General features: G+C 39.4%; 3 protein-coding genes and 1 pseudogene across 3 annotated transcripts in view; all 4 read left to right on the top strand.

The window, feature by feature from the left end:
* The window catches only part of LOC114659582 (cytochrome P450 4B1-like), a 48,643-nt gene extending 31,999 nt beyond the window's left edge, over nucleotides 1-16,644 (top strand). The window contains exons 7-12 of the mRNA XM_028812149.2: nucleotides 1,741-1,847; nucleotides 2,359-2,549; nucleotides 6,214-6,347; nucleotides 10,630-10,694; nucleotides 12,577-12,659; nucleotides 16,187-16,644. Of these exons, the coding sequence (XP_028667982.2) occupies nucleotides 1,741-1,847; nucleotides 2,359-2,549; nucleotides 6,214-6,347; nucleotides 10,630-10,694; nucleotides 12,577-12,659; nucleotides 16,187-16,355 (749 nt within the window). The 3' untranslated portion in view covers nucleotides 16,356-16,644. The remainder of the gene's footprint in view (nucleotides 1-1,740; nucleotides 1,848-2,358; nucleotides 2,550-6,213; nucleotides 6,348-10,629; nucleotides 10,695-12,576; nucleotides 12,660-16,186) is intronic.
* A 2,543-nt stretch (nucleotides 16,645-19,187) lies between these two features.
* LOC114658461 (histone H3.3C-like) lies at nucleotides 19,188-19,584 on the top strand (annotated as a pseudogene).
* A 1,111-nt stretch (nucleotides 19,585-20,695) lies between these two features.
* LOC114659586 (histone H1-like) lies at nucleotides 20,696-21,345 on the top strand. Its single transcript, XM_028812154.2, has one exon. The coding sequence runs from the start codon at nucleotides 20,712-20,714 to the stop codon at nucleotides 21,315-21,317; it is 606 nt and encodes a 201-aa protein (XP_028667987.2). The 5' UTR covers nucleotides 20,696-20,711; the 3' UTR covers nucleotides 21,318-21,345.
* Nucleotides 21,346-25,970: 4,625 nt separating this feature from the next.
* Nucleotides 25,971-26,338, top strand: LOC127529356 (histone H4). The gene has a single exon (XM_051932606.1). It carries the CDS (start codon nucleotides 26,007-26,009, stop codon nucleotides 26,316-26,318), a length of 312 nt encoding a protein of 103 aa, XP_051788566.1. The 5' UTR covers nucleotides 25,971-26,006; the 3' UTR covers nucleotides 26,319-26,338.
* Nucleotides 26,339-26,672: the final 334 nt, after the last annotated feature.

Here is a 26,672-nt window from a genome sequence, read left to right as displayed (position 1 = left end):
GTCCTGCTGGTCTACCCACCTCTAATAAAGTGAGCTCTATAAGGAGGGCTCCAGAACATATCCTTGACCCTGAAAATATCTGGAGGCATGAACTGAAAACTGAAAGTGACCCATGGGAGATGACCTGGAGAGTGTTTTGTCTAGTGAGAAGCAGAGAGGCCATAGATCTGAGGGGCAGTTACAGATTTGGAAGCTGACAATAATCAGTGTTTTATGAGGTACTTTGTCATTTTTAGACTTTGTTCACTTGGATTTGTCACCAGGCAGCATAATCTGTCACAACCTGTGGATTTACTCCAAACAAAATCCCAAAAAGGCCTCCAAACAGGCTGGGAAGCAGGCCTTCAAAATGGGTACTTATAAAGTTCTAAAAATGACTGCAACAGTCTCTACAGGAGATAAGATCACTATCAACATTTGATTTGTATAACAGAAAGGACAAACAAGGAATCTTTTAAAAATAAAAGATTTATTTTACAACAATGCTCTGTAGCAGAAGAAGCTCAGAGTAACACAAAAGACAAAGAAAGAGTTTCCATAAAACAGTCAATCCAGTTGCAAACAACTTTCCATACACTAATACAGAGAGAGGTCAAAAAACAGAGCAAAGACATCAAAATGCAGTAGATCAACAAAAAGCAAAGCAATAATCAAAGAGAGCTCATCAACACTCAGCACATACAATGTACCGCAAGGAGCTGTGTTTTTCCTTAGCCTTTATAGTCTCTCAATGGAGATGGACAAGTGTCCCTGGCTCTTGGGTGTCCTGAACTAGGAGTCCCAAGGTGGAAAAACACTGTCAAAAGACTCTGAACAAAACTGTGAAGCTCTGAAGATCACAAGGGGCACACAATGCCTATAAAGGGCAATTCCAAAAGCAAACAAAGTTCCAAAACACAAGTCAATGGTAAAGGTCAAAAACAGAGCAAAGGTTCAAAAATCTAGAAAATACCAAAACAAAAGCACAAGAAACAGTAGAAAATTGACTCACCCGCTCCAGAGGGCATGCAACGTGAACCACCAGGAACTATGGGAGGCCCTCTGAATTTATAGAGCAGAGAGCAGTTCTTGGTGGTGATTTTCAGGTGACCCTGCCTCTTGGGCAGATAACCCACAAAACATATGGAACATCACAAAGGCATAGTACACAATGCAGATAATAAATGACAACAACAAAACATTAACATAAATAAATTATTCACAAATTAACAAAAAGGACATAAAACAAGGATTTGAACCTCAGCCATTGGAGGAACCCTGGGTAAAATAAGGGAGCCACCAACAAAAGACAAGAAACATGGTGGGACAAGCCAGGATACATACAGTACAAACAAAGTAATACACAAAACTAATGAAAAACTTACGTCGTCAAAACGGGCTCTTTGTCTAGTATTAACATAAACAAAGGAATGAAATATGAACAAGGACGACAGAAAAAGGCAATTTGAACACAAGCTAAGGAAGGATCCCTGGCTGAAACATAACACACAAAACCAATGAATTAAAAGAGGGTGTACACTCTATCAAACATCAAGTTCAACTCATATTAAACCCAATAGTTTTCATCAAGTCTATTGATTTACTAATCAGTGTTACTATAGGGTTGAGAAATCTGAAATTACTAGGAAGGTCTGAGGTTTTTAAATTATACTGCAAGGAAAAAAAAGGTTAGAAGAGCACTCCAGTAAGGCATTTATAAATTGCTTAGGACTGTTGACTTTGTTCTCTTTGAATTTGTAGAGGAAGTGATCAAAGAAAGAAAAAAAGCTCTGAAGGATGAGAAAGAACTTTCTAAAATTCAAAAGAAACGATACCTTGACTTTCTGGATATTCTACTGTCCGCTGCAGTAAGTTACTAGTTAAATTTGTCTTTTATGGATGAATGGACGTATATTAAAAAAATGAAATGAACATGACCAGACAAAACATGAAATATTTACATTTCCATACTGTTCCAACTTTTTCTGATGTGGGGTTGTATATATGAATGACTAAAAAAATGGCTACAAAATGACTAAAAAGAAAGAAAAATTAGAAAGAACAATAAACTTCTGACTTGGCAGCAGGGTTGCCAGATGTGCAGTTTTCATGCCACATATGAATATTTTTGAAAGAGTTGTGTAGGCAAAAATTTTGATTTGGTGGTGTGTAGAATTTTGCAGCCACCTGAATGGCAAAACTCATCCCTCACCACCCTTTTACTGACAGTAAACTACTGTAAAATATAACTATGTACACAGTCATATTGCAGGAAATTAATTAATATGCAGAAGTTGACACAACACCGTTTCTCTGCATATAAAGTTTAATTCTGCAGAAAAAATAAATGTAGTTTATCTAATAGTTTGTTCATTTCAGGATGAAGATGGCAAAGGCCTTTCCGATGAGGACATAAGAGCAGAGGTGGACACATTTATGTTTGAAGGACACGACACCACAGCTAGTGGCATTTCTTGGATCCTGTACAATTTGGCTTTACACCCAGAACACCAGCAAAAATGTAGAGAAGAAATACAGGATGTGCTTTCAGGGGAAGAAACCATGGACTGGTAAAGTATATCTGTATTCCTTTAATCCATAATGGAAGGATGACTGGTAATCCAAAGGTTATGCAGAGGGAAGAGGTGATTTAATAGCAGGATTACAGAATAAGGGAACATCACACACATCTCTTTAGAGGGTAATATATAATAGTAAATGGAGGAAGATCTTCATTTGACCGAGTCTTCTGAGTCACCTGAGAAGGATTTCTATGTCTGCTATCTTATAAAAGAAGTGTATAGAATACTTACAGTGGTGTGAAAAACTATTTGCCCCCTTCCTGATTTCTTATTCTTTTGCATGTTTGTCACACAAAATGTTTCTGATCATCAAACACATTTAACCATTAGTCAAATATAACACAAGTAAACACAAAATGCAGTTTGTAAATGGTGGTTTTTATTATTTAGGGAGAAAAAAAAAATCCAAACCTACATGGCCCTGTGTGAAAAAGTAATTGCCCCCTGAACCTAATAACTGGTTGGGCCACCCTTAGCAGCAATAACTGCAATCAAGCATTTGCGATAACTTGCAATGAGTCTTTCACAGCGCTCTGGAGGAATTTTGGCCCACTCATCTTTGCAAAATTGTTGTAATTCAGCTTTATTTGAGGGTTTTCTAGCATGAACCGCCTTTTTAAGGTCATGCCATAGCATCTCAATTGGATTCAGGTCAGGACTTTGACTAGGCCACTCCAAAGTCTTCATTTTGTTTTTCTTCAGCCATTCAGAGGTGGATTTGCTGGTGTGTTTTGGGTCATTGTCCTGTTGCAGCACCCAAGATCGCTTCAGCTTGAGTTGACGAACAGATGGCTGGACATTCTCCTTCAGGATTTTTTGGTAGACAGTAGAATTCATGGTTCCATCTATCACAGCAAGCCTTCCAGGTCCTGAAGCAGCAAAACAACCCCAGACCATCACACTACCACCACCGTATTTTACTGTTGGTATGATGTTCTTTTTCTGAAATGCTGTGTTCCTTTTACGCCAGATGGAACGGGACATTTGCCTTCCAAAAAGTTCAACTTTTGACTCATCAGTCCACAAGGTATTTTCCCAAAAGTCTTGGCAATCATTGAGATGTTTCTTAGCAAAATTGAGACGAGCCCTAATGTTCTTTTTGCTTAACAGTGGTTTGCGTCTTGGAAATCTGCCATGCAGGCCGTTTTTGCCCAGTCTCTTTCTTATGGTGGAGTCGTGAACACTGACCTTAATTGAGGCAAGTGAGGCCTGCAGTTCTTTAGACGTTGTCCTGGGGTCTTTTGTAACCTCTCGGATGAGTCATCTCTGCGCTCTTGGGGTAATTTTGGTTGGCCGGCCACTCCTGGGAAGGTTCACCACTGTTCCATGTTTTTGCCATTTGTGGATAATGGCTCTCACTGTGGTTCGCTGGAGTCCCAAAGCTTTAGAAATGGCTTTATAACCTTTACCAGACTGATAGATCTCAATTACTTCTGTTCTCATTTGTTCCTGAATTTCTTTGGATCTTGGCATGATGTCTAGCTTTTGAGGTGCTTTTGGTCTACTTCTCTGTGTCAGGCAGCTCCTATTTAAGTGATTTCTTGATTGAAACAGGTGTGGCAGTAATCAGGCCTGGGGGTGGCTACGGAAATTGAACTCAGGTGTGATACACCACAGTTAGGTTATTTTTTAACAAGGGGGCAATTACTTTTTCACACAGGGCCATGTAGGTTTGGATTTTTTTTCTCCCTAAATAATAAACACCATCATTTAAAAACTGCATTTTGTGTTTACTTGTGTTATATTTGACTAATGGTTAAATGTGTTTGATGATCAGAAACATTTTGTGTGACAAACATGCAAAAAAATAAGAAATCAGGAAGGGGGCAAATAGTTTTTCACACCACTGTACAAATAAATATGTTTTAAAATCTATAGATAAAAAGGATGGAGATACTTAACTGTATGTGAAGATTGTTAAGTAAAGTCAAACTACTTAATGTGTACTGTTCTGCAACAGATTTGCTCAATTGTCACCATCTTAACTGCTCTTTGGCATATATTTTCCAGTGTATAAGTACAATATGTACTTCTGGAACTGCACAGGAATAGTTTGGAAAAGGTGGGGAGGAATAGAATCAGATGCTGGGTCAGTTCGATTCCAGCTCCTTGATTTACTTATTACAGAAACACTGAGTATAATTTTCAATGAGTAAGTTGTATTTACTGTATAACTGAGCTACTCGTTGATTTGATGCTTTCTAGATGAAACGCAGAATATGAACTCTTGGGTGATACACTAAAAGAACGTACTGCACATTTATGTTAAACAGACCATTGACCTTTACAGAAATCTCTAAACTATGGGAAAGGTACATGGTACCTGGCCTCATATGTACCACTATCCACAGGTCCTTTGGCCCACTCTTCTTGAGCAAACTGCTCCAATGGTGTCAGGTTTCAAGTGGTCCTTCTCCAGAGTGCAGGTTTCAGTTCTTTCCATAGACATTCAAATGGATTCAGATCAGGACTCCTAGAAGGCCACTTTAGACTAGTCCAGTGTTGTGTTTTTAGCCATTCTTGGGTGCTTTTAGCTGTGTGTTTTGGCCCCTTATCCTGTTGGAGTATCCATGACCTGTTACTGAGAGAGAGCTTTCTGACACTGGCCAGTATGTTTGACTACTGAATGTCTCGATTGTCTTAAGATTTCATTGTTCCCTGCACAGACTCGAGGCACTTCATGCCGGACGTAGCAAAGCAACCCCAAAACATAACCAAACCTTGTCCATGTTTCACAGATTGTCTGGTATTCTTTTCTTTGAAAGCTTAATTTTTACCCCTGTGGACAAGAAGCTAATGTGACTTGCCAAAAAGCTCCAGTTTTGTCTCATCTGTCCAAAGGACATTCTCTCAGAAACATTGGGACTTGTCAATATGTATTTTAGCAAAATCCAGTCTGGCTTTTTAATGTTTTTCTTTCAACAGTGGAATACTCCATGGTCTTCTTCTATTGCAACCACTGTCACTCAAAAAGTAATGAATGGGGCAATCAGACTCTGATGGACCTTGGCCTTAGAGTTCAGCTTGTATTTCTTTGGAAGCTAAACTTGTCCTTGGCATTTTGTCTACTATTTTCACTATCTGTCTGACCATTCTGGGGTTGATTTTTCTCTTGCAAATGTGTTTGGGGAGGTTGACTACTATCTCATGGACCTTAAACCTCTTAATAATATTTGCAACTGTTGTCATCAGAACATCAAGCTGCTTGGAAATGGTCTTCTAGCCTTTGCCTTTAACATGTTCATCTACAATTTTGTTTCTGATCTCCCCAGAGAGCTCTGTCATTTGCTGATTGCATGACTGGAGATGTGTGTGATACTAATTCAAGAAAACAGCGAGTCTGAAAAATCACTCTAATCCAATTATCTAGGATCTTTTCTACGGGTACCAACAAATATGTCCAGGCCATTTTAGAATATCTTTGTAGAATAAGCAACACTTGATCTCTTTTCACACTTGCTTTGCTTTACTCGATGACATATCAAAGGCATGCAGGTATACAGGTGAGAATCACTTTTCATTTTTCAGGAGGCAAACATCACTTTTTCAATGAGCTGTAAGGGTACAAATCAATCTGTCCACATCTGCTATGTTTCTCTTTGTAATAGCCTCAAAAAGATCAGTTATTTTGTTTGTTTTTTTTTATTTTAAGGGACCATCTGAGTAAAATTCCATACACTACTATGTGCATAAAGGAATCTCTTCGTTTGTGTCCACCAGTACCTGAAGTAGCAAGGAAATTAACAAAACCAATAAAGTTTCCTGATGGAAGAACTCTACCTGAAGGTTTGTCTGAATCTCATTTTATATTAACATTAGTATCAGTTGATCTTATGACTACAGTAAATACAACAACATTCTCTAAAGGATAATGAGGGTGAGTTATTTAGTAAACATTACCAAGTGAAGTTATCATTTAATTTCAGTAAGTTAGATTCAATCCAATAAAAATTATTGAAAGCAACAGACAGCTCCTTTTTAACTTTGTGTCATTGCGATGGTGAGGGTTCTGCTTCTTGCTCCCTCTTCTTCTTTGAGAGCGTCTCGAACCCAACACTGTCGATAACATAACCGAATGAGCTGGCAGGTGGGGAGTAAGGAGATGGTGTAAAAGTGTTCAGTGTTTTAATTAAAACAAACCAAAACAAATGTCCAAATAAAATAGTGCAGTGCCAAATGATAATTCAGAAATAAATAATCCATAAAAGCAGGTGAAAAGTGGAGATTAAAATCACAATAAAAAATCCCCCCCCAAAAAATGAGGTTAAAACCATGGCAGGATGCTGTCCTTTTTTTAAAAACCTGGTGCCTTCTTCCTTTTAGCCATCAACTCCCCTGTTTGTCCCTTACTGACCTTGCAACAGGGGAGTCACCCTACCAGCAGGTGCAGCTGACCTTCCATCAAGTCCGCTTGCCTTCTGTCCCCTGGCTACGTACAGGCGCCATCACCGGACCAAGACTTGGATCCCCAATGACCAGGGAGCTCATGCTGGGGCTCTCCCTCCCAAGCCTCCTTGACTTCCGCTGCCTTCTGCAGACAGACGTTCATAATCCTGGTCACTCCTGCTCCTCTGAAATGCTCAGGAGGAGTGACCCAATCCATCCGCCCCATGTGTCAGCCAAACACTCTTCCAGGGCTCTCCTCCCAGCTGCCTGCCTTTTCTCACTAGCAAGCCTGCGCTCTCACTCGCTCACTCGCGCACCAGGCTTATACAGCCTCCTGCCTTCTTCTCTCCTTAACCTCCATCATTGTTTCTTCTTTCCGATCTCCTGAGCCGGCATCGTACTTATACATCTCTGTGGGCGCAGCATCTCAATTACACCAATGAAACAATTGAGAACGATCGCACCTTCATGTTCAGGTGCATCTCACCCAATTGTCACATCAATTCCCCACAGCTGCACGAGTGTGCCCACGGAGACTGACATGGTCAAACAGATTATGAAAAATTGGCCATCAGTTCAGAGCTGCGGACCCGCTATATCACAGTCATTAATTACATAGTTCATCAACCTATCCATTTCCTACCCTGGTTATTCAGTTCAGTGTAGCATGAAGCCAGTGCTTATGTTATCAAATTCTCAAAGCCAGTCTCCATTTCCAGAGTCTAGTCCATACAGGTCTTTCCCACCTACTGTATGCCTGCCACTAAAAAGCCATCGCACCCAATACTCACAGTTCATATTGCAGGTGGCAAGCCAACATAATGGCTCATGTTATGGGGATTATGTGAGATAACCAACCACCAGACCCTCGCTGGTGAACATCACCCCCAGGCCTGGGTCTAGGAGTTCGTCCTGGCAACCCTATCCCAGGATGGCTACACGACTTTATAGTTTGTACCATCATAAGGGTCATTGTGAACTATTCTTTTTCTGACCTTTCAGCCCAAATCTTGTCACCAAGGGAGATCCTACCAGGAGCACAATACTCCAGATGTCCTAGCTCTGAGCATCCCTATGTTGACCAAGCCCCACCAACACGTCAAGGGTGCCTAATCTGATGGTTGCATTCGGCATGCACGTAAGAGATTTACTGAAGAGTGTGAAACGGCTAAGTTGAGGATTGACATCTCCAAGTATGATGTCATGGTTCACTCTTGGAAATAAGTGGATTCCTGTCTCCCAGTGAGGGGGGAACAACTGTCCTTATTGGAGGAGTTCAAATACCTTGGGATCTTGTTCATAAGTGATGATAAAAAGGAAATGTGAGATTAACAAGCAGACTGAAGTGTCAGCAGCTGTTACATGGGCAATGTACCAGTCCGTGGTGTTGAAGAGTGGAATTTAGTCTAAAGACAAAACTCTCAGTTGACCAGTCGATATACATTCTTATCATCACCTATGGTCATGAGCTGCGGGTAATGAGTGAAATTTCAAGTATGTGTAGAATAACATAGATTTCTTCACAAAGGTTGGTTGGGCTGATGCTGCATGATAGGGTGAGAAGCTCAGCAATTCAGCAGAACCTTATCGTATTCCAGCAATCCACAATTCCTCTTTATATAGTTATAAAATATAAACACATACATTTTAAAATATTATAATAAAGCTACACACAAATCTCTAAATATTATTCAAGATGAAATCTTCAATTAGTGGAAGAGCAGATGTATTATTCAAAGGTGGAGGGATGTCCATTCTGCGTTAACTAGGTCACAGGCCATCAGTTGCAAGCTGAAAGATTCCATGGAATGTGTTATAAGTAATCTAGTATGAGAAAAAACAAATAACTGCTAACCAGCCTAAAACTATATTTTCAAGCAGCAGAAGTGACATTTTCATTAAAAAATCAAGGATAATCTCTATATGTAAAACACTTTCATTGTAATAAAAATCACAATGAGTTAACACAAAGAAAATTTGAACTTGCAACTACCTTTTTAAACTTTTTTCACTTCTCTGTCATATCTATCAACTATGCTCGTTCTGCTAGATCTTTCCTCTGTCTTTGACACTGGTCAATCAACAGATCCTCCTTGCCACTATTTCTGACCCTGGCATCACCGGGATTGCCCTCAGGTGGTTTACATCCTACCTCTTGGGCAGATCTTTGCATGGAGAGATGTAAAGGGCACACCAGGTGATCACACCAAGGATCGGTGTCGGGCCTTCTCCTTTTTTCCTATGCACCTCTCATCCAGTGCAGGCCCTATCATCCAGTCCCATGATTTCTCTTAACAGTCTCATACTGATGTTACACAGTTAAACCTGTAGATCTCTCCAGAGTACCAAACAGTTTCAGGCATAATTGAAACATTTCTCTCTGATATTGCAACCTGGGAAAGACTGACCTTCTCATTTTCCCAGCACGTCCATCTATTCAGCACTCCAACTCTGTTCAGCTTGGTTAATTATCACTAACACCTGCCAAGTCAGTATTCAACCTTGAGGAAGTGATTGATGACCAACTGCCCTTCAAGGACCATGTTACTATGATCTCTTGGTCTTTCAGATTCACTGTATACAACATAGGTAACATCAAACTGTATCTGACAGAGTATGCAGCACAACTCCTCGTTTAGGCTCAAGTCTTCTCACGGATGGTCTACTGCAACTCTGTGCTGGATGGAGCACTGGCATGTGGTATCAATCCACTAGAGATGATTTAAAATGCAGTAGCATGTGTACTGTTCAACCAGCCCAGGTGGCCACAAGTCACTCCTATCTATAGCTCACTATACTGGCTTTCTGTAGTGGCACATATTAAGTTCAAACCCTTGATGCTTGGCTACAAAGTAGTTGGTGGGTCTGCACCTATATCTATATGGAGACACTTCTCAGGTCCTATGCTCCTTCTTGACCATTCAGATCTTCTGATAAATGTCGTCTGGTGATGCCATCTCCATAAGACACCAAATATCAGTCCAGACTCTTTTCATGTGTAGCTCCAGGTTGGTGGAATGAGCTATCCATCTTCATTCAAAACTCTGTCTCCTTTAATGTGTTCAAGAAGTATTTGAAAGCTCTCTTATTTGATGAATTTCGGTGTAACTGATAGCTGTTAGGTTTTGTAAATCTATAAATTGAAACTTGCTTATATTTTGATTTGAACATTTCATTTGTGGATATATATTTTTTACCTTTGTCCTGTAACAGTTGTTCCCAAACAGTCCTCCAACAGATGCTCCTGGATTATGTTGAGCTGTCTTGTATGTCACTTTGGATAAAAGCATCTGCTGAGCAAATAAATGTAAATGCATTTGTGGATATCCCCACTCATCTCCAACAACAATAATGCAAACAGGCTGTAAACACAATTGAACTGCAGAATAGTTTTTATTGTCCCTGTAACAAAATTTCAAAAGAAAATTTTTATAAAACAGAAAGCAAATTGAAAATACAAATTTGATCAACCTTTGCCTCTAAACTGATACAAAATTACAGCTTTGTTTGCACTCTGATGGTAATGAGTCATTAATTATGTCAAGCAATTACATTTTTTAAACTTGAGATGCATTTTGTTTTCTTCAACCTAATTTGGAAGTTTGATTGTTTATGACCACAGTATTATTTTTGAGAAGTAATATGAAGTAATGTCTTCATGGTTATTAAATTCTTTTGCCAGGTTTTCTCATTGGAATTGCTGTTTATAATATCCACAGATGTGAATATTTTTGGGAGAATCCAGAGGTAAGCAAAGATAGTCTTCTAGAAGTATCCAGATCAGATTCTTCTTTAAACAGTATGGGATGATGGAGCAAGGGTGTTAGTACATTTGCTGCTTATTTGAGTGTCTGCAGGTCAGGCTTGGTTAACTTTTACTAATTCATATATGTAATTACGATTTGTTTTAATATTTTCAAATTCTTGGCTATAATGATTGTATTAGAATGTACAATTACATTATGCACCTACAGTAACACTACTCACTCATAAAACAACAGAAATAGGACAAGGCCTTACGCAGCCACTCAGATCAAGTGGGTGCCACTCAAATGACAAACATGCACATTAAATCAATAATAAGGAAAGAAAGGGTTAAATGTTTTTTTATTTATGCCGAAAAGGAAAAAGCGTTAAAGACACAATGTTTCAGCTGTATAGACTTCATCAGGTGTGGAGCTAAAAAGAAAAAAGCAGGAAATGTACCTAGGAGAGAAAGGAGAGAACAAGGCCACGGGAGATAAAAAGAGAAAAGCTGGGAGTAGGTGAAAAACGCTGCAATTACAGAAGATGAGGGGAGAGACGTTAAAAACTTAGTGAGCCATTAAGAGCTGGAGAGAAATGTGAACCCAGGCTGAAAAAGAGCTTCTGTCTTTCTTTGAGAAGTGTCTTTGAAGTCCTGTGAAAGAACACAAAGGGAGAGATCAGTGTGGCTGTGATCGAGGGATGTGAAATGATTCACAATAGGATTTGCAAGGACTTTGGTTTTAATTTTGCTAATGTGCTCCCTGAAATGGTCTGTTAGCAACCTTCCTGTTTCACCTATGTGGATGGGTGGACACTTCCTACAAAAACTGCAGTGAATAAGATTTTTAAATTGGCAAGAAGTCAATAGTTTTAATATTGAATTTACCAGAGGGACCAGATGCAAGGGTATTGTTGGTGACATATTTGCTTTAAGTTCCCAGTAAGGAATGTGTCTCTTCTCTGTGAATTGAGCTCCATATTAAAGGTTTGCATAGGTTATGTGGTTAATAGTAGAAGATCAAGGGAGGGTTAGGAAAAAAGGCTCCTGTAAAAGGATTAGTCTGCAAAATTGGAAATATTGTTTGATGTGGCAAGCGTTAGGCTGGAAAGGGAGGACCAGCGGGATGCGGGTTTCATTACTGTGAGAGCGTATGTTATGAAGTCTTGATTGAGGGCCCTGTCCACAATTTGAGAAGGGTATCCTCTATCAATGAAGAAACTCCTTATTCTAAATGATTCATTACAGAAGTCAACCTCTGCACTGAACTGTGAAAGGGGTTGAGAGTTTTTAGTATTCCAGGGATGGTCGGACTTGTAGAATGTCAATGGCAAGAAAACAAAACTAGACAGGCCGCTTCATAGTCACAAATGTAAGATCAAAACCAATAAGAAATGTATTTTCTTAACCTAAGACGCTGATCTGGCCATTCTCTGTATTTAGGGCAAATTTTACACTATTCTCTCTATGGGTATCACATTTTGAGTTGAAACTATTATTTTCAAGTTGCATACAATACCTAATGTAAGGCATTTTCTTAGACTGCTGATTAATACAGATTTAAGGTTTGGAGTCACAGGACATCTGATTGGTCAGACGGTGTGTGTTTTGAATACAACTGTTTTGATTGGTGACCACACATACAGTAGGGCACCACTGTACTGTGAGCTAGAATCTATGAGCAGCAATGTGCATGATGCAACACCTGCTTAAGTTCCTTGGATAAGAAGTGGGTCTAAAATATGGAACAAGTAGAGATTTTTTATAAGAAAGTTGGAACACCTGCAGTAAATTGGGGCTCATGTATAATGCTATTTTAGGAAATATGGAATTTGATCACCCATTCAAATACATTTATATGGTTATATTTTCCTTTTTATCAAGGTTTTTGATCCTATGAGGTTTTCAGCACAGGAGTCAGCTGAAAGGCATCCTTTTGCATATATACCATTCTCTGCTGGACCAAGGTAAATGCTATAAAGTTTATATTTATTCTTATGAAAAATATGACTCCTGTAATGTTTACAGAGAACTGATAAATTTTGACATTGTACATAGGAATTGTTTGTGATGTTTACATTAAGCTAGATGGTATAGTTATGCGGAGGTTGGCTCTGCTGCATTGTAAATTTAAGAACCCAGACCTATTTACTGTCTGCGGGTTGATTGTCTTTTTGGGGTTTTCTAGAGATAGATAGATAGATAGATAGATAGATAGATAGATAGATAGATAGATAGATAGATAGATAGATAGATAGATAGATAGATAGATAGATAGATAGATAGATAGATAGATAGATAGATAGATAGATAGATAGATAGATACTTTATTAATCCCCAAGGAGAAATTCACATACTCCAGCAGCAGCATACTGATAAAAACAATATTAATTAAAGAGATAGATAGATAGATAGATAGATAGATAGATAGATAGATAGATAGATAGATAGATAGATAGATAGATAGATAGATAGATAGATAGATAGATAGATAGATAGATAGATAGATAACTTTATTAATCCCAAGGGGAAATTCACATGCTCTATGGGAGCATCTCCCAGCTCAGCACACCCTGTAATGGCTAAACGTGTTCAGAAAGACACTGGTCAATAAACAAGAATGGCACTGAAGAAAAACTTACAATAATCTTTTTAGAATACAGCTGCATTGAAGTTGAAAGAATTCTGATAGACCTACTTTATCAAAGCCTTTGAGGATTTTGAAGACCTGGATTATGTCCCCACACAGCCTCCACTGCTTGAGGTTTAATTCTCTGAGTCTGTCATAGTAGGATATGTCCTTAAATCCTGGGATGCACCTGTTCACTCTCCTCTGCACAGCTTCAAGTGCTCCTATGTGTCTCTTGATGCACGGTGACCAGAACTGCACACAATACTCCAGATGAGGTCTCACTAGTGCATTATATAGTCTGTGAATAACATCCCTCGATGATACAACACACCATTTTATTTGCCTTTTTAATAGTTTCTGTGCATTGCTTAGATCAGTGGTTCTCAAACTGTGGGTGGGCCCCCCTAGGGGGGCACAAAGTAACAAACAGGGGGGCGCAAAGATGTGAAAAAAAGAAAACAAAAATCGAAAATATGAAAAATATATCTATTGAAACCAAAACAAATTAACTTAAACTACATTCTGATACTAGAAAAATAAATATAGAGTTAGATAAATGTCGATAAAAGTAAAGTAGGTATAATAAAATATGCATCTATGATATATCATTAATTAAAAAAGAACAAATTGGTATTAGTGGGCTCCTTTCAAAAAAACGTTAGTTGTGCGCGATTAAAGCTGTTATGAAAACTCAGGTCACAAATACTTAAAGGTTGAGAAACGCTGGCTTAGATGATGAAAATGTTGTACCAACATAAACCCCTAAATCCTAGGACAAAGCATATAAATAAGCATGAAATCAAACATGTATTGTTTCTAAAAGAAATACAGAAAAATGTCAGACGCATGCCATAAAAAATAAATCACTATTCTAAAAAAAAAATAATTAAATAAAAGATAAATGAGAAGACAATTCTTTTAGATGGCAGCAGAGTGCCGTTGTTTACTAAGGAACACGGTATCCCTTTACAACAATGGGAATAAACAGTGAGATGCTACAAGGAGATCCCTGCATGGAGTCTGCATGTTCTCTTCTTTCTGAGCTTCCTCCAAGTGCTCTGGTCTCCTTCCACAGTTCATAGACATTTGAGTTAGGTGGATTGGCGTTGTTAAATTAGCAGTATTTTGTCTGTGTGTGTCTGTGTGTGTGTGCACCCTGCACTGGACTGTCTCCAGACAATGTGATGTTCCTGCATTGCGCCTGATGTTTGCTGGGATAGGCGCCAGCTTCCCCGTGACCCTGTCCTGCATAAGCGAGTTAAGAAACTGGGTGGATGAATGGATGGAAGTACAAAACACATTGAAGACAATAAGCCTTCACATCACAACCTGATGTATTCTTTTTCAAACACAGAGTTACCATTTAGAAGGCCTGACATCTTTAAAGGAAGTAAATGAATTCCATTATGCATTAACAATTCCCACAGTCCTTTGCATAATACATGGTGTGTTTTTTTCTCAAATACATATGTAATATTTTTGAAAAATATAATACAGTGTGATTAAAAAAACAACAATAATAATAAAAAAAAAACACTCTGTGACAAATACAGCGGAAGCTCATTTTCAATAAAGTAGCTATGTCTATAACCTGCATTCCACCATGCTGCAAGTTTGCTTCCTGCTAACACCTCATAGTTGTCCACCTTCCTCCGTTTCTTCTCTTTTCACACTATTGAATTGGCTCAGATGAATACATTGCTGATACTCCCAGGCTGCTTTGCCACAGTATCTGTAAAAGGACCTTAGTGAATGTGTTCAATGCTGTGACTCTTTATCGTAGGGGTAATGAGCCACCAACAGAATGGATGTAAGAACCGGTATCAGCTACAACTCACTAATTTAATTTTAATAATGTGTAAGTGGTGGGTTTGTGAGCATGTAGTTCAAGATACAAACTTAGGAATCAATCGATATCATTTTGGGTGGGCTTTATTGCAGCAGTACTCTCACTATCTAAAAGTATATCAACTCCGGCCTTGTCCTTCCTTATTCTTTCATCCTGCTTGCACCTAACCAACTGCAGCACTGAAAATGTCTGAATGAAAGTAACACAAGCTGCAATCTTGAATACTGACTGTTCAAAACATTTAAAGAACATAGAAATATGAACTTATAAATGTTTAATTATTAAGTTCTAAAATTATTAAATTGAATTTAACAATCCACCTTAATAAAAAGTTACGTGTTCATGTGTCTGTCCAGTTGCTATGTCTCTGTCATTCCTAAATATAGCACATCACAAATATTTTTAGTACTGCATTTATCATTCCAACAGATGGTGCCTCACACATTTTAACACTACTTTTACAAGTCCCATATCAAATGGCATATAACAGAGACATTGCATGGTGCACTTCAAAAATTAGCACTGATGTCTACATGTATGTTGATTATTTAAATTTCAACCCATCTTAGATGGGTAGCACAGCTAGTTTACTGATAACATATTGTACTATAAATCCTTTATTGCACTTCATCACAAAAATATTATATGATATGAATATGAATCTTAGTATTACAAATGTTCAGAGAGCTGGCATAATTTGAATTTAATGTATTATGCGTGCTGTTTGTTGCCCATTTCTATGGTCAGTGCAAGAGGAAACCCGTTTAAGAAGCTCATAGTTTGGCAAGCACGTAGATTAAGAAGGATTTAATGTGCTACTTTAGTTATGATGGTGTTTGAGAAACACTTAAATTAATGATTGATCTTACAATGAAGTTTACAATATTCTTGTGCTTTGATGCTTTCAGGAAATGCAAACCTGATCAGTTTATCCTTAAATCAAAAATGCCAATCTTTTGTAGCCATACATTGGAAAATTATTCTTATTTATTATTTCTTTCTCCAACATTTAGAAACTGCATTGGACAAAACTTTGCCATGAACGAAATGAAAATTGCCGTTGCAATGATACTGAGACGGTATGAACTGGCGGTGGATTCCTCCAAAATTCCAAAAAAAGTCCCAAAATTGGTTCTGCGCTCACTGAATGGAATTCACTTGAAGTTAAAGAAACTGGACTAAAGAAATAATGTCAGATTTAAAAGAATATTATTCTTCACAGCTTGAACACAGAGTAAACATAAATTGTTAGCTGGAAGTTAGCTAATTTGTATTAATGTTATAACTGATTATTGCTTTGATGAGCTATTCAATACAATGAGAGTTTTTTTATATAATAAATAAAGTGAAACATTTTGACTAATATACAGTGAAATGGTTCTACTGTCTGTATGGTGAAAGAAATAAACCACAGAAAGAATTTTTTTTTTTTTTTGGAATAAATATGTTTTATCTAACTGCCTTACCTTAACCTTTCTTATCTATTTGTCTGTTTTATTTCATTCTGTCTGTTACCTGTTATTAGATGCAACTGAGAAGGCAAATTTCATGTTTTCCTGTGTAAACATGACTAAATAAAGAAACCTAAACCTAAACCTAAACCTAAATGTACAAGCTCACAATAATGAAGTATGACTTAAGCAATTGTCATGCATGTGCATCTGTAGTTTGTCTTCCAGGCTCATCCAAGGTAAGCACTACCACTCTGCGCCATGAGTCAGGTGCTGACAATGTCATCTCCTTTTTCTCCCCCAGCCCTGAGTAACTGTCCACAGAGGGACACTGACTCTGCTCTTTCTGGTCCCTCCGCTATAAAATCGAGACACTCCCAGCATTGAACATCTCATTCTGGAGAGAGCTGACTTCTGAATGAAGCTCCTGTCCAAATACTGTGGAAGAATAGTTTTAGGGTAACATAGCATTCATCTTAAAGAAATAGCATAAAGGGTTAATAAATGTGGGAAGCCACATAAAAAAATGTACACTGAAATATAAGAATTGGTTTAGGAAAAATACTGAGATGGTCAAGTAAATAAAGAATGTACCAGAAGAAAGGTTGGTGTAATATACAAAATGTACTGAAGGATGACTGAGAAATCAGCAGATGTCCTATAAACTAGAATGGACACTTGTTATATGCACAAAAATTTCAAGGGTGGAGTCTCATCTCAAAAGGTATAAGAAGAACCAGAATATAATATAACAGACTTTTACTTTATATAAATCATTTGGTTGTAAACCAATGAACCAACCAGAGTAAAATGTGTGCATTGTTTGACACTCTATGTAAATTCAGTAGTTTATAAAATGAACCTCTGTTCTTTGTTTCTCAGACCATTCTGACCATGCTGTAATGGACTGCTTTTGAAGAATGCTCCCTCCGAGGCATTTTGCCGAGGAGTCATTAAAAGATACAATGAACAGCTTTTCTCCAGCCTGATTACTGAATTGTCCTGTTAGAGGATGTTTCTTTCTTTAATAAGACATTAAATTTCGACCACAATACTGACTGCTTGAGAGAGCATTAATTTAGTTTATGTTGCTTTGCTGTTCTTTCTTGTACCTTATTATGCCACAGAGTGCTTGTTTATTTTGGAGACATTAATAATAATAATAATAATAATAATAATACATTTTATTTATTTAGTGTCTTTCCTATACTCAAGGTGCTTCACAGTGTCTCAGAAAGAACAGCAGGGTATATTTAACATTGGGTACAAATAATATCCACACAGAACACTAAGAACATACATGGTAAACAAAGCATTAAATAGAATATCATACAATAAACCAGAGTAAAACACTAAATACTAGAAGAAAACCCTGAAGAAATAATATAATTTGAGATATAACACACACACACACACACACAAATTATCCTGAGCATCTGGACTGAAAGAAGGGTCAGAATGTCAGGGTCAGTTAAACGCTTTCCTGAACCAATGCGTGTTAGTAATGCCTCTCTGTTCAAATTCTAAACAAAATCATCGATGACTGAGTTTCAAAAGCTTTCCCACTGATGAAGCGTAATAAAGATAATAGATTCAAACAATCCAAAAGGATAAAAGAGCACATTTTTATATGCCATTGCAGTGCTTATGTTTGTAGCGGACACTTTGTAAGTCTGATGAGTACATAATGTTTACATGCGGCCTTAAGAGTGATGCTATGCATTTTCAACTGGAACATCATTAATGTTGTACTTTCATGGGAATTGCCGTTTGAAAGGGCATACGCTTGTCTAACTTGCGAGAGTCTGCGCTGATACAAAACAGCAGAATCCTTCTAAATGGAACACGACTATGCAATGGCACCTGCTCCTATAGTCATTATATACAACTTGACACTAACTGCAATGTTATTTTTTTCTAACTAACTAACAATATGAACCGGAAGTTTAAATGCTGTAAGTCTCTGTTTTTCATGACAGGAACTTAATAACTTACATACAACAAATCTGAAAAATCATTTGAAAACAAATAGACGATAAAAGGTTGCTAGGAACATAAATCAAATATGACAATTTTAGAAGACTGCGACTACGTCACCTTGTTTATTCTATAATACAGTGCTTGACATCTGTCAAAATGGAGCGAGCTAACATTAAATATAAAAAAACAGGTCGCCTGAAACTGTTAGCATACTGACAGAATTATAATAGAATTCCTCCACTGAAATTCTACCATCTTTGTCCAGTTTTGATGCATTTGTTTTGTGGATGCTTTTTAATGATACTTCTTACATTTCCTCAATTGAATATTAGAAGTGGAAATAGAGATGTGAAATACACTCAGTTCATCGCAGGAAGTAGATACCCGTTAATGTATCACTTTACGAATTTTGTGATATGGGCCCATTGGACACCGAACTTACAAGATGAGCAATCAAATGACTTCTAGGCCGAGTCTAAAAATGTATTCATGGCTTTCACTCAATCAAAAAGCAATAAGTCCTTGTTATAAAGTGCCTTGTCCCAGTCCATTTGTTTGATTACATTTGTTTTAGGTTGGTGAAATGGCAAGAATGAAGCAGACATCTTGCAAATCTACTGGTGCCAAAGCTCTCTGAAATCACCACCAAAGCAGCTCGTAAGAGCACTCCTACTATCTGTGACGTAAAGAAGCCTCACCGTTACAGGCACAGCACGGTAGCTCTGCGAGAGATCCATCGCTACCAGAAGACCACTGAACTACTTATCTGCAAGTTGCCTTTTCCAGCAACGGGTGAGAGAAATCAAGCAGGATTTCAAGACTAATCTCCATTTCCAGAACTCCGTTGTCATGGAACTGCTGGATGCCACTGAGGCTGGTCTGTTTGAAGGCTCCAACTGCGTGCCATTCACAACAAGCGAGTGACCATAATGCCCAAGGACATCCAGCTATTAAAAATAATCTACATAGGGTTTCCCTAAATTCTCTACCACCGCCAAGTCATTCTGGCCCCCTAATCATGCACTGTTGCTAATTGGCTAACTATCTCTCACCATATCACCACCTAATAGCTCATGTGTGGATAGTGTACGGATGCAAAATGACTGCCATGGCATCATCCAGGTGGATATTGCACATTAGTGATGGTTGAACAGGCTCCCCAATCCGTATGTAAAGCGCTGTGAGTAGAGAGAAAAGCGCTGTATAAATGTAAAGGATTATTATTATTAGTATTGCTTCAACTAAAAAGTATACAGTGCCTGACAATCTATAGCCACAGAATGACCTAATAATAATCTATCTATCTATCTATCTATCTATCTATCTATCTATCTATCTATCTATCTATCTATCTATCTATCTATCTATCTATCTATCAGAAAAAATAATAATGGAAACAGGGCTTGATACCCAGTAAGTCTCTGGAATTTCAAAATGTCTTTCAGTGCTAAAGATGCATTTTGTCACATGCAAAAAGTAGATATTTGTTATATTTGTGTGTGATATCTTAGTAAAACGAACTATATTCTCCTAATGACAAACTGCTTATTAGGCAAGTTGCATTTCTAAATCATAAGACACGCACTGGATGTTGACTTCCAAGGTAACCCAAACTCATGTGGATGTGTTACTTTGAACTTGTACAGAGCTTGGATTTTCAGTAAATTTTTGGAAAAATTATATAAACACTTTTTGGCATCGGTTATGGACCTCTCTGAAATTAGTCCAACGCGTTTCTATTGTTAAAGAAAGTGCAGTCATTGAATAATTGTAACGAAATTGGCGTATGTCTCGTATTAAGTAGGAGCCCGACACTTAATGGAGTGTCATTTCATTTTTCTGTCCATTCAGCTGCACCTTCATTTTAAGATATGGCAAATGTCCCGCTAACTATCTCTCTCCTTTGATGTTTTTGGAGTTGGCAGTTTTAATTTTTCAATTTATTCCTTCTAAAAAAGTAATTTTGTGAAGGCAGAAAGCACACTTGTCAGGTCTCTTTGCGCATGTAACAGGCGGGTTGAGTCCACACGGTTCTCACCAGTCTAATATGAGGGGCTGAGCCGCGGCGAGCTAAAGACATCTTCTGAGAATTCGAAGTGTGAGAGAAATGGTTGAAACCGCGCCAGAAGCTCCCGCCGCTCCTCCGGCCAAGTCGCCAAAGAAGAAAGCGAGCTTGAAGCCGAAGAAGAAGACCGGCCCTAGCGTGTCCGATTTGATCGTGAAGGCTGTGTCGGCTTCAAAGGAGCGTCATGGGCTCTCTTTGGCTGGGCTTAAAAAGGCACTGACAGCTGGCGGCTATGATGTGGAGAAGAACAACGCCCGCGTTAAACTATCCGTGAAGAGCCTTGTGAGTAAAGGCTCTCTCGTGCAGACAAAAGGTACCGGCGCCTCTGGATCTTTTAAAATCAACAAGAAGCAGGCAGAGACCAAGGAGAAACCCGCAAAGAAAAAGGCGGCTCCAAAGAAGAAACCAGCAGCGAGAAAGCCCGCAGCTGCAAAGAAAGTGAAAAAGCCGGCAGGTAAGAAACCCGCAGCAGCCAAGAAGACCGCTAAGAAGCCTGCTGCAGCCAAGAAAGCCACCAAGAGTCCCAAAAAGGCGAAACCGGCCGCGAAGCCCAAAAAGGCAACAAAGAGTCCGAAGAAGCCTAAGGCAGCCAAGCCTAAAGTGGCTAAACCTAAAACCGTAAAGAAGGCGGCACCGAAAAAGAAGTAACTGGTTTTCGTAACCTGAAATTTGTATAAACGGCTCTTTTCAGAGCCACCCAAATTCTCACTAAGGGCGAATCTGTTATGTCCTTTTGAAATGGCTGAAGTGCGAGCGCTTGAGTTATTCAAAGGCAATACTGGACACCTAAACCATCCTAAAATTCAGCAACAGGAGCTCACAACCCCTAACCAAAACAGCCAAAACTGATTATTATGAGACAAGTTAACAATCTCCGATTAAAAAGCAGATGGAGTGTGAGAGGCATTGCCTCGGTCCTCCATGAGATTCCAGTCCAGCTTGAGTTGAATGTAGTCCGTATGGAACTTCCACGTATTTTGTCCCTCTATCCTCTGCTTTAACAGACCGATACAATAAACACTTAATTTTCGAAACTTTACCGGGTATTCGTTAAGTTCCCTGGAGGATCACTTCGGGACACTCCTCATGGAAGTTTGGGTACCACTGATATTCTAGGAGCTGAATAAAGTGCTCTCTCGTGCATACGCTACTAATCTGCGTTGTGTTTTAGCGCCGATTTTATTTGTGCCCCCGCATTGGAGACACGTTCAGGGGTTTTCCAACGACAGTCTTGGACATTAAAGGCGCAATGGGGGGGGGGGGTTTATAACTGCAGGTTGATGAGTTTGGTACAAAGGATTTAATCTCTTGAAAGAAAAGTTGGTGGCTCTAAAAAGAGCCTTTTGGTACGTACACGAAAAAATCCTGTCTTTAAGCACGTTCTCCACGAATGCGGCGAGCCAGCTGGATGTCCTTGGGCATAATTGTCACTCTCTTGGCGTGGATGGCGCACAGGTTGGTGTCTTCGAACAGACCGACCAAATAAGCCTCACTGGACTCCTGCAGAGCCATGACGGCGGAGCTCTGGAAACGCAGATCGGTCTTGAAATCCTGGGCGATTTCCCTCACCAGTCGCTGAAAAGGCAGCTTGCGGATAAGCAGTTCAGTGGACTTCTGGTAGCGACGGATCTCTCGCAGAGCTACTGTGCCAGGCCTGTAACGGTGAGGCTTCTTTACTCCTCCGGTAGCAGGGGCGCTCTTACGAGCTGCTTTAGTGGCGAGCTGTTTTCGGGGAGCTTTGCCACCAGTAGATTTGATTTGATTGCCTTTGATTTGATAAAATCAAATAAATGAATGGTGAAAAAGCCGCAAGAGGGGGCCTTATATTGAGGTCCCATTGCTTTCTGATTGGGTTTAAGGAAAGGGGGACGGTACGCATGTTACGCTCGGTTTAGAAGACTTGTTTCGATTGGTCAGCTTGAAAGAGCGGCAATCAATTTGAACGCTGCTTTTGTTTTGGTGCGCCCACCGTAACGGCTGCATCCGTCGACTATTCACAGAAAGTTAGCGTGTTAAACTGTGTTTATATAGTGATAGGCGATACTGTTATTTTTAAAATCGATATTGATAAGTCAGCATAAATAAATCAGTATTTCCTATACCGATGCAAAGTATTTTAATGGGTATAAGCATTTGGTTTCAAATGATAATAGTGTTTAAGTGGCTTTTATTAATTGGTGTAGGTCAGTCTATATTTACATTAATATCACGACACAGCATCAATGTCACCATAACAAATTTATTATAAAATACATTTTAATAGAATGGCCTGCTTAATTCAAACCAGGGTCGTAAGGAGGATTGGAGCCTATTCCAGCTAGCACAGGGTGCAAGAACAAACCCTGTTTGTGAAGGCCACACACACTACAACCAGTTTTAGGTTTACCAGTTCACTCACTGTATATCTTTGGACTGTGGGGGGAAACTGGAGCACATAAAGGATCCCCTTGCAGACACGGGGAGAACATGCAAACTCTTTGCAGGGTGGCCTGGAGTCACAAACCTCAGTCTTCTCACTGTGAGGGAACAATATTCCCCTTTGTCACCTGGCCCTACCTCAGTTAAATTGGATTTTATCTTTTCATGGCTGTGATGCTAATCAGTCCCTGGTTTGAACTCTTGATTAGCTATTTTTGTTCGGTGCCCGTGAGAAAAAATGGACTGTCATGGGTTGCCTTTTTTGAGCTACTTTTTAAAATTCAATGCAGCATTTTGGACTATTTTTCAACCCCTCTCCTCATCCATCTGTAACTCCTTTTTTTCTGCTACTTTCACTTATATATGAAAATTTATAAAATCTTTGAAGACAGGGGGGATCCCTCCCAGGCTTTGATGGTATGCAGCTAATCCTTTGCTATAGACACCACCACCAGCTTTCCAGTGTAGCACTTTGGCTATGTCAGGTATTGGGCTATTTGTTGCAGCTGCATTATTTTTAATTTGTTTTTGCGCTATAAAATTTTCAAGGATCTGGCAACTCTGCTGCTAATCAAACTGAAATGTCTGCTTGTTAATCATTACTTGATGACTTGTGTGTACACAGTGAAAGGTTTCACAATTTATGGCTGATGCATTATACCTGTAAATTTCTGCGTGCGCTCCGGTCCTCTACTTGGTGACGAGTTATGTATAAAAATAAGCTGAGCTGACTTAAAAGGTAAAATCTGTGGGGTGAAAGCAGGTATAACTGTTAAAATGGAATTTATTCATTCTTTGCTTTTCTTCTTTTATTGCTATTGCAACTTCCTGTTTATTCTTTTTTTTCAGTAAAGTCCAGGTAGGAATCTAATGGTATCAGAACCAGCTACATTTTATCCAGAAACTTATGCCACTAGCCTTGGTAGAGAGGCAGGCAGGAACAAACTTTTTATGGATGGATGGATGGATGTCTTTATTTTGTCTCCTTGACTAAAAGTGAGGGCAGCATGGTGGCGCAGTGGTAGCGCTGCTGCCTCGCAATAAGGCACAGGTGTCGAACTCCGGTCCTCGAGGGCCACAGTGGCTGCATGTTTTCACTCTAACCATCTTCTTCATTAGTGAGCTGTTTTTTTACTGCTAATTAACTCCTTTTGCTTTAGTTTTAATTAACTTGACTCAGGCCCCTTAATTGTCTCTTTTTTCTTAATTAGTTGCCAAACAATAATGAGACATCAAACAAGCCACCATATGACAGAAAAAACAGAAAAATCACCAGATTTGGAAATGTCTGCTGTGGCAGAATGAGAGCAGCAACAAGCCATTGAATTAAATAACGGGCTTAATTAACAGCAAGAATCAGCTTCTCATTAAGAGACTGGTTGGAGTGAAATTGGTTGGAGTTTGAAATCCCAGTTTAGCTGGTCATCTGTTGGCTCGTTTCACGTCTCATTTCTGTTTGGCTGCCATTTAATGAAGAAACAAATCAATTCAGAGGACCGAATCTTTAAAAACAGGGCTATTGAAATGAAGGGAAAAGGAGTTAATTAGCAGTGAAAACTACTCACTGATTAGGAAAAGGGTTAGAATGAAAACCTGTTGCCACTGCGGCCCTCCAGACCCAGAGTTCAACACCCCTGCAGTAAGGAGACCTGGTGCTCCGGTTTACTCCCACAGTCCAAAGACGTGCAGGTTAGGTGCATTGGCGATCCTAAATTGTCCCTAGTGTGTGCTTGGTGTGTGTGTGTGTCCTGCGGTGGGCTGGCACCCTGCCTTGCACCCTGTGCTGGCTGGGATTGGCTCCAGCAGACTCCTGTGACCCTGTGTTAGTATATAACGTGTTGGAGAATGGCTGACTAAAAGTAAGTGTATAGGAGGATGGTAATGTGATGAGCAGTCGATAAAAAAAAAACATTTAGAATATTTAAGAATTTATGTAAGAATAGGGCGGCATGGTAGCGCAAGTGCTGCTGCCTCGAAGTTAGGAGACCTGTGGTTTGCTTCCCGGGTCCTCCCTGTGTGGAGTTTGCATGTTCTCCCCGTGTCTGCATAGGGTTCCTCCGGGCGCTCCGGTTTCCTCCCACAGTCCAAAGACATGCAGGTTAGGTGCATTGGCGATCCTAAATTGTCTCTAGGGTGTGGTTGTGGGTGTGTGTGTCCTGTGGTGGGCTGGCGCCCTGCTCAGGGTTTGTTTCCTGCCTTGCACCCTGTGTTGGCTGGGATTGGCTCCAGCAGACCCCCGTGACCCTGTAGTTAGGATATAGCGGGTTGGATAATGGATGGATGGAAGAATATTTTTAAGCAAAAAAAGACAAAGTAAATGGAAAATGCGTTTGTTGTAGTTGGAAGCTGTTTTAACTTAGGAAATCAGTCCAGTTCTGTATATTCATGAAGAAATCCAGTATCAGCACAATAAAAATACCTGATTGTATTGAAAATGAATTTACATATGACTATGTTTATTCTTGTTATTTAAAGGGGCATGTGGAAAAGTTGGGAATTTAATAGAATATGCTTTAAGACGTTTTTATTAGTCATTTTCTGACTAAAGAGGACAAAGAATACAATAGTCCACAATTCAAACCTCCTCGAAAGCTTGGTGCCCGAACTACTAGAGCAGCACAAGTTACCATTCACACGGTGTGTAAAGTAGACAAAAATACGTAAGTTTCAAGAAATCGTAAATGTTATTAATTTAGCGCGTTCCTTAAGGCTCAGCCATAGTAAATTCCACGTGGCGGATTATCTGCTTTGTTCTTGGGATTTGAGCGCGGATCCTGAACCGCGAATTCAATACACGATTTCCAAAAAGCCCGCGCAGGCATTTCCTTTTCTGTGCTCAATCAGGTCGTCCTTGCATTCATATAATGCAAGGGCTTCGCAATCGTCCGAACATTCGTTTAATTGCGAAGAAGAATAAACATGTCTGGACGTGGTAAAGGCGGAAAGGGTCTGGGAAAAGGTGGTGCGAAACGCCATCGTAAAGTTCTTCGTGATAACATCCAGGGTATTACAAAGCCTGCTATTCGTCGCCTTGCTCGTCGTGGTGGAGTGAAGCGAATTTCCGGCTTGATCTACGAAGAGACCCGCGGAGTGCTCAAAGTTTTCTTGGAGAATGTTATCCGTGATGCGGTTACTTACACCGAACACGCAAAAAGAAAGACCGTGACTGCCATGGATGTCGTATACGCTTTGAAGAGACAGGGTCGTACTCTGTATGGTTTCGGAGGTTAAACGAAAGTTTCATGAGTTAAAAAACCCAAAGGCTCTTTTCAGAGCCGCCCACATCTTATCCTTTGAGAGCCTTCCTTTCTATTATCTCCCCCAGCCAGAATTTTGTCCTAATAAAGCGCTCCATTCGGATAGTTAACATCGACTGAAACCCGCACTAGTGAATAATTCTATCGTTCAGCCTTATTACAACTTGCTCCATTGACGAAAGCGGCCCGTGTAGTTCTGGCAAGATCTTAAATGCTTGTCAGCACATTTAAAAAACGTAGGGATCCCTACTATATAGCAGAACGCAATGCTGCGTAACATTTTCTACGTACCTGTGACGCTGTGGTTCTGTACTAAATCACACGTATA

Source organism: Erpetoichthys calabaricus, chromosome 10 (genome assembly GCF_900747795.2).
Source record: "Erpetoichthys calabaricus chromosome 10, fErpCal1.3, whole genome shotgun sequence".
Taxonomy (NCBI): Eukaryota; Metazoa; Chordata; class Cladistia; order Polypteriformes; family Polypteridae; genus Erpetoichthys; species Erpetoichthys calabaricus.
This window is presented reverse-complemented; position numbering and strand designations above follow the sequence as displayed.

Excerpts from the sequence above, each read along its gene's own strand:
- LOC127529356 (XM_051932606.1), top strand. The coding sequence starts at position 26,007 with ATGTCTGGACGTGGTAAAGGCGGAAAGGGTCTGGGAAAAGGTGGTGCG.
- LOC114659586 (XM_028812154.2), top strand. The coding sequence starts at position 20,712 with ATGGTTGAAACCGCGCCAGAAGCTCCCGCCGCTCCTCCGGCCAAGTCG.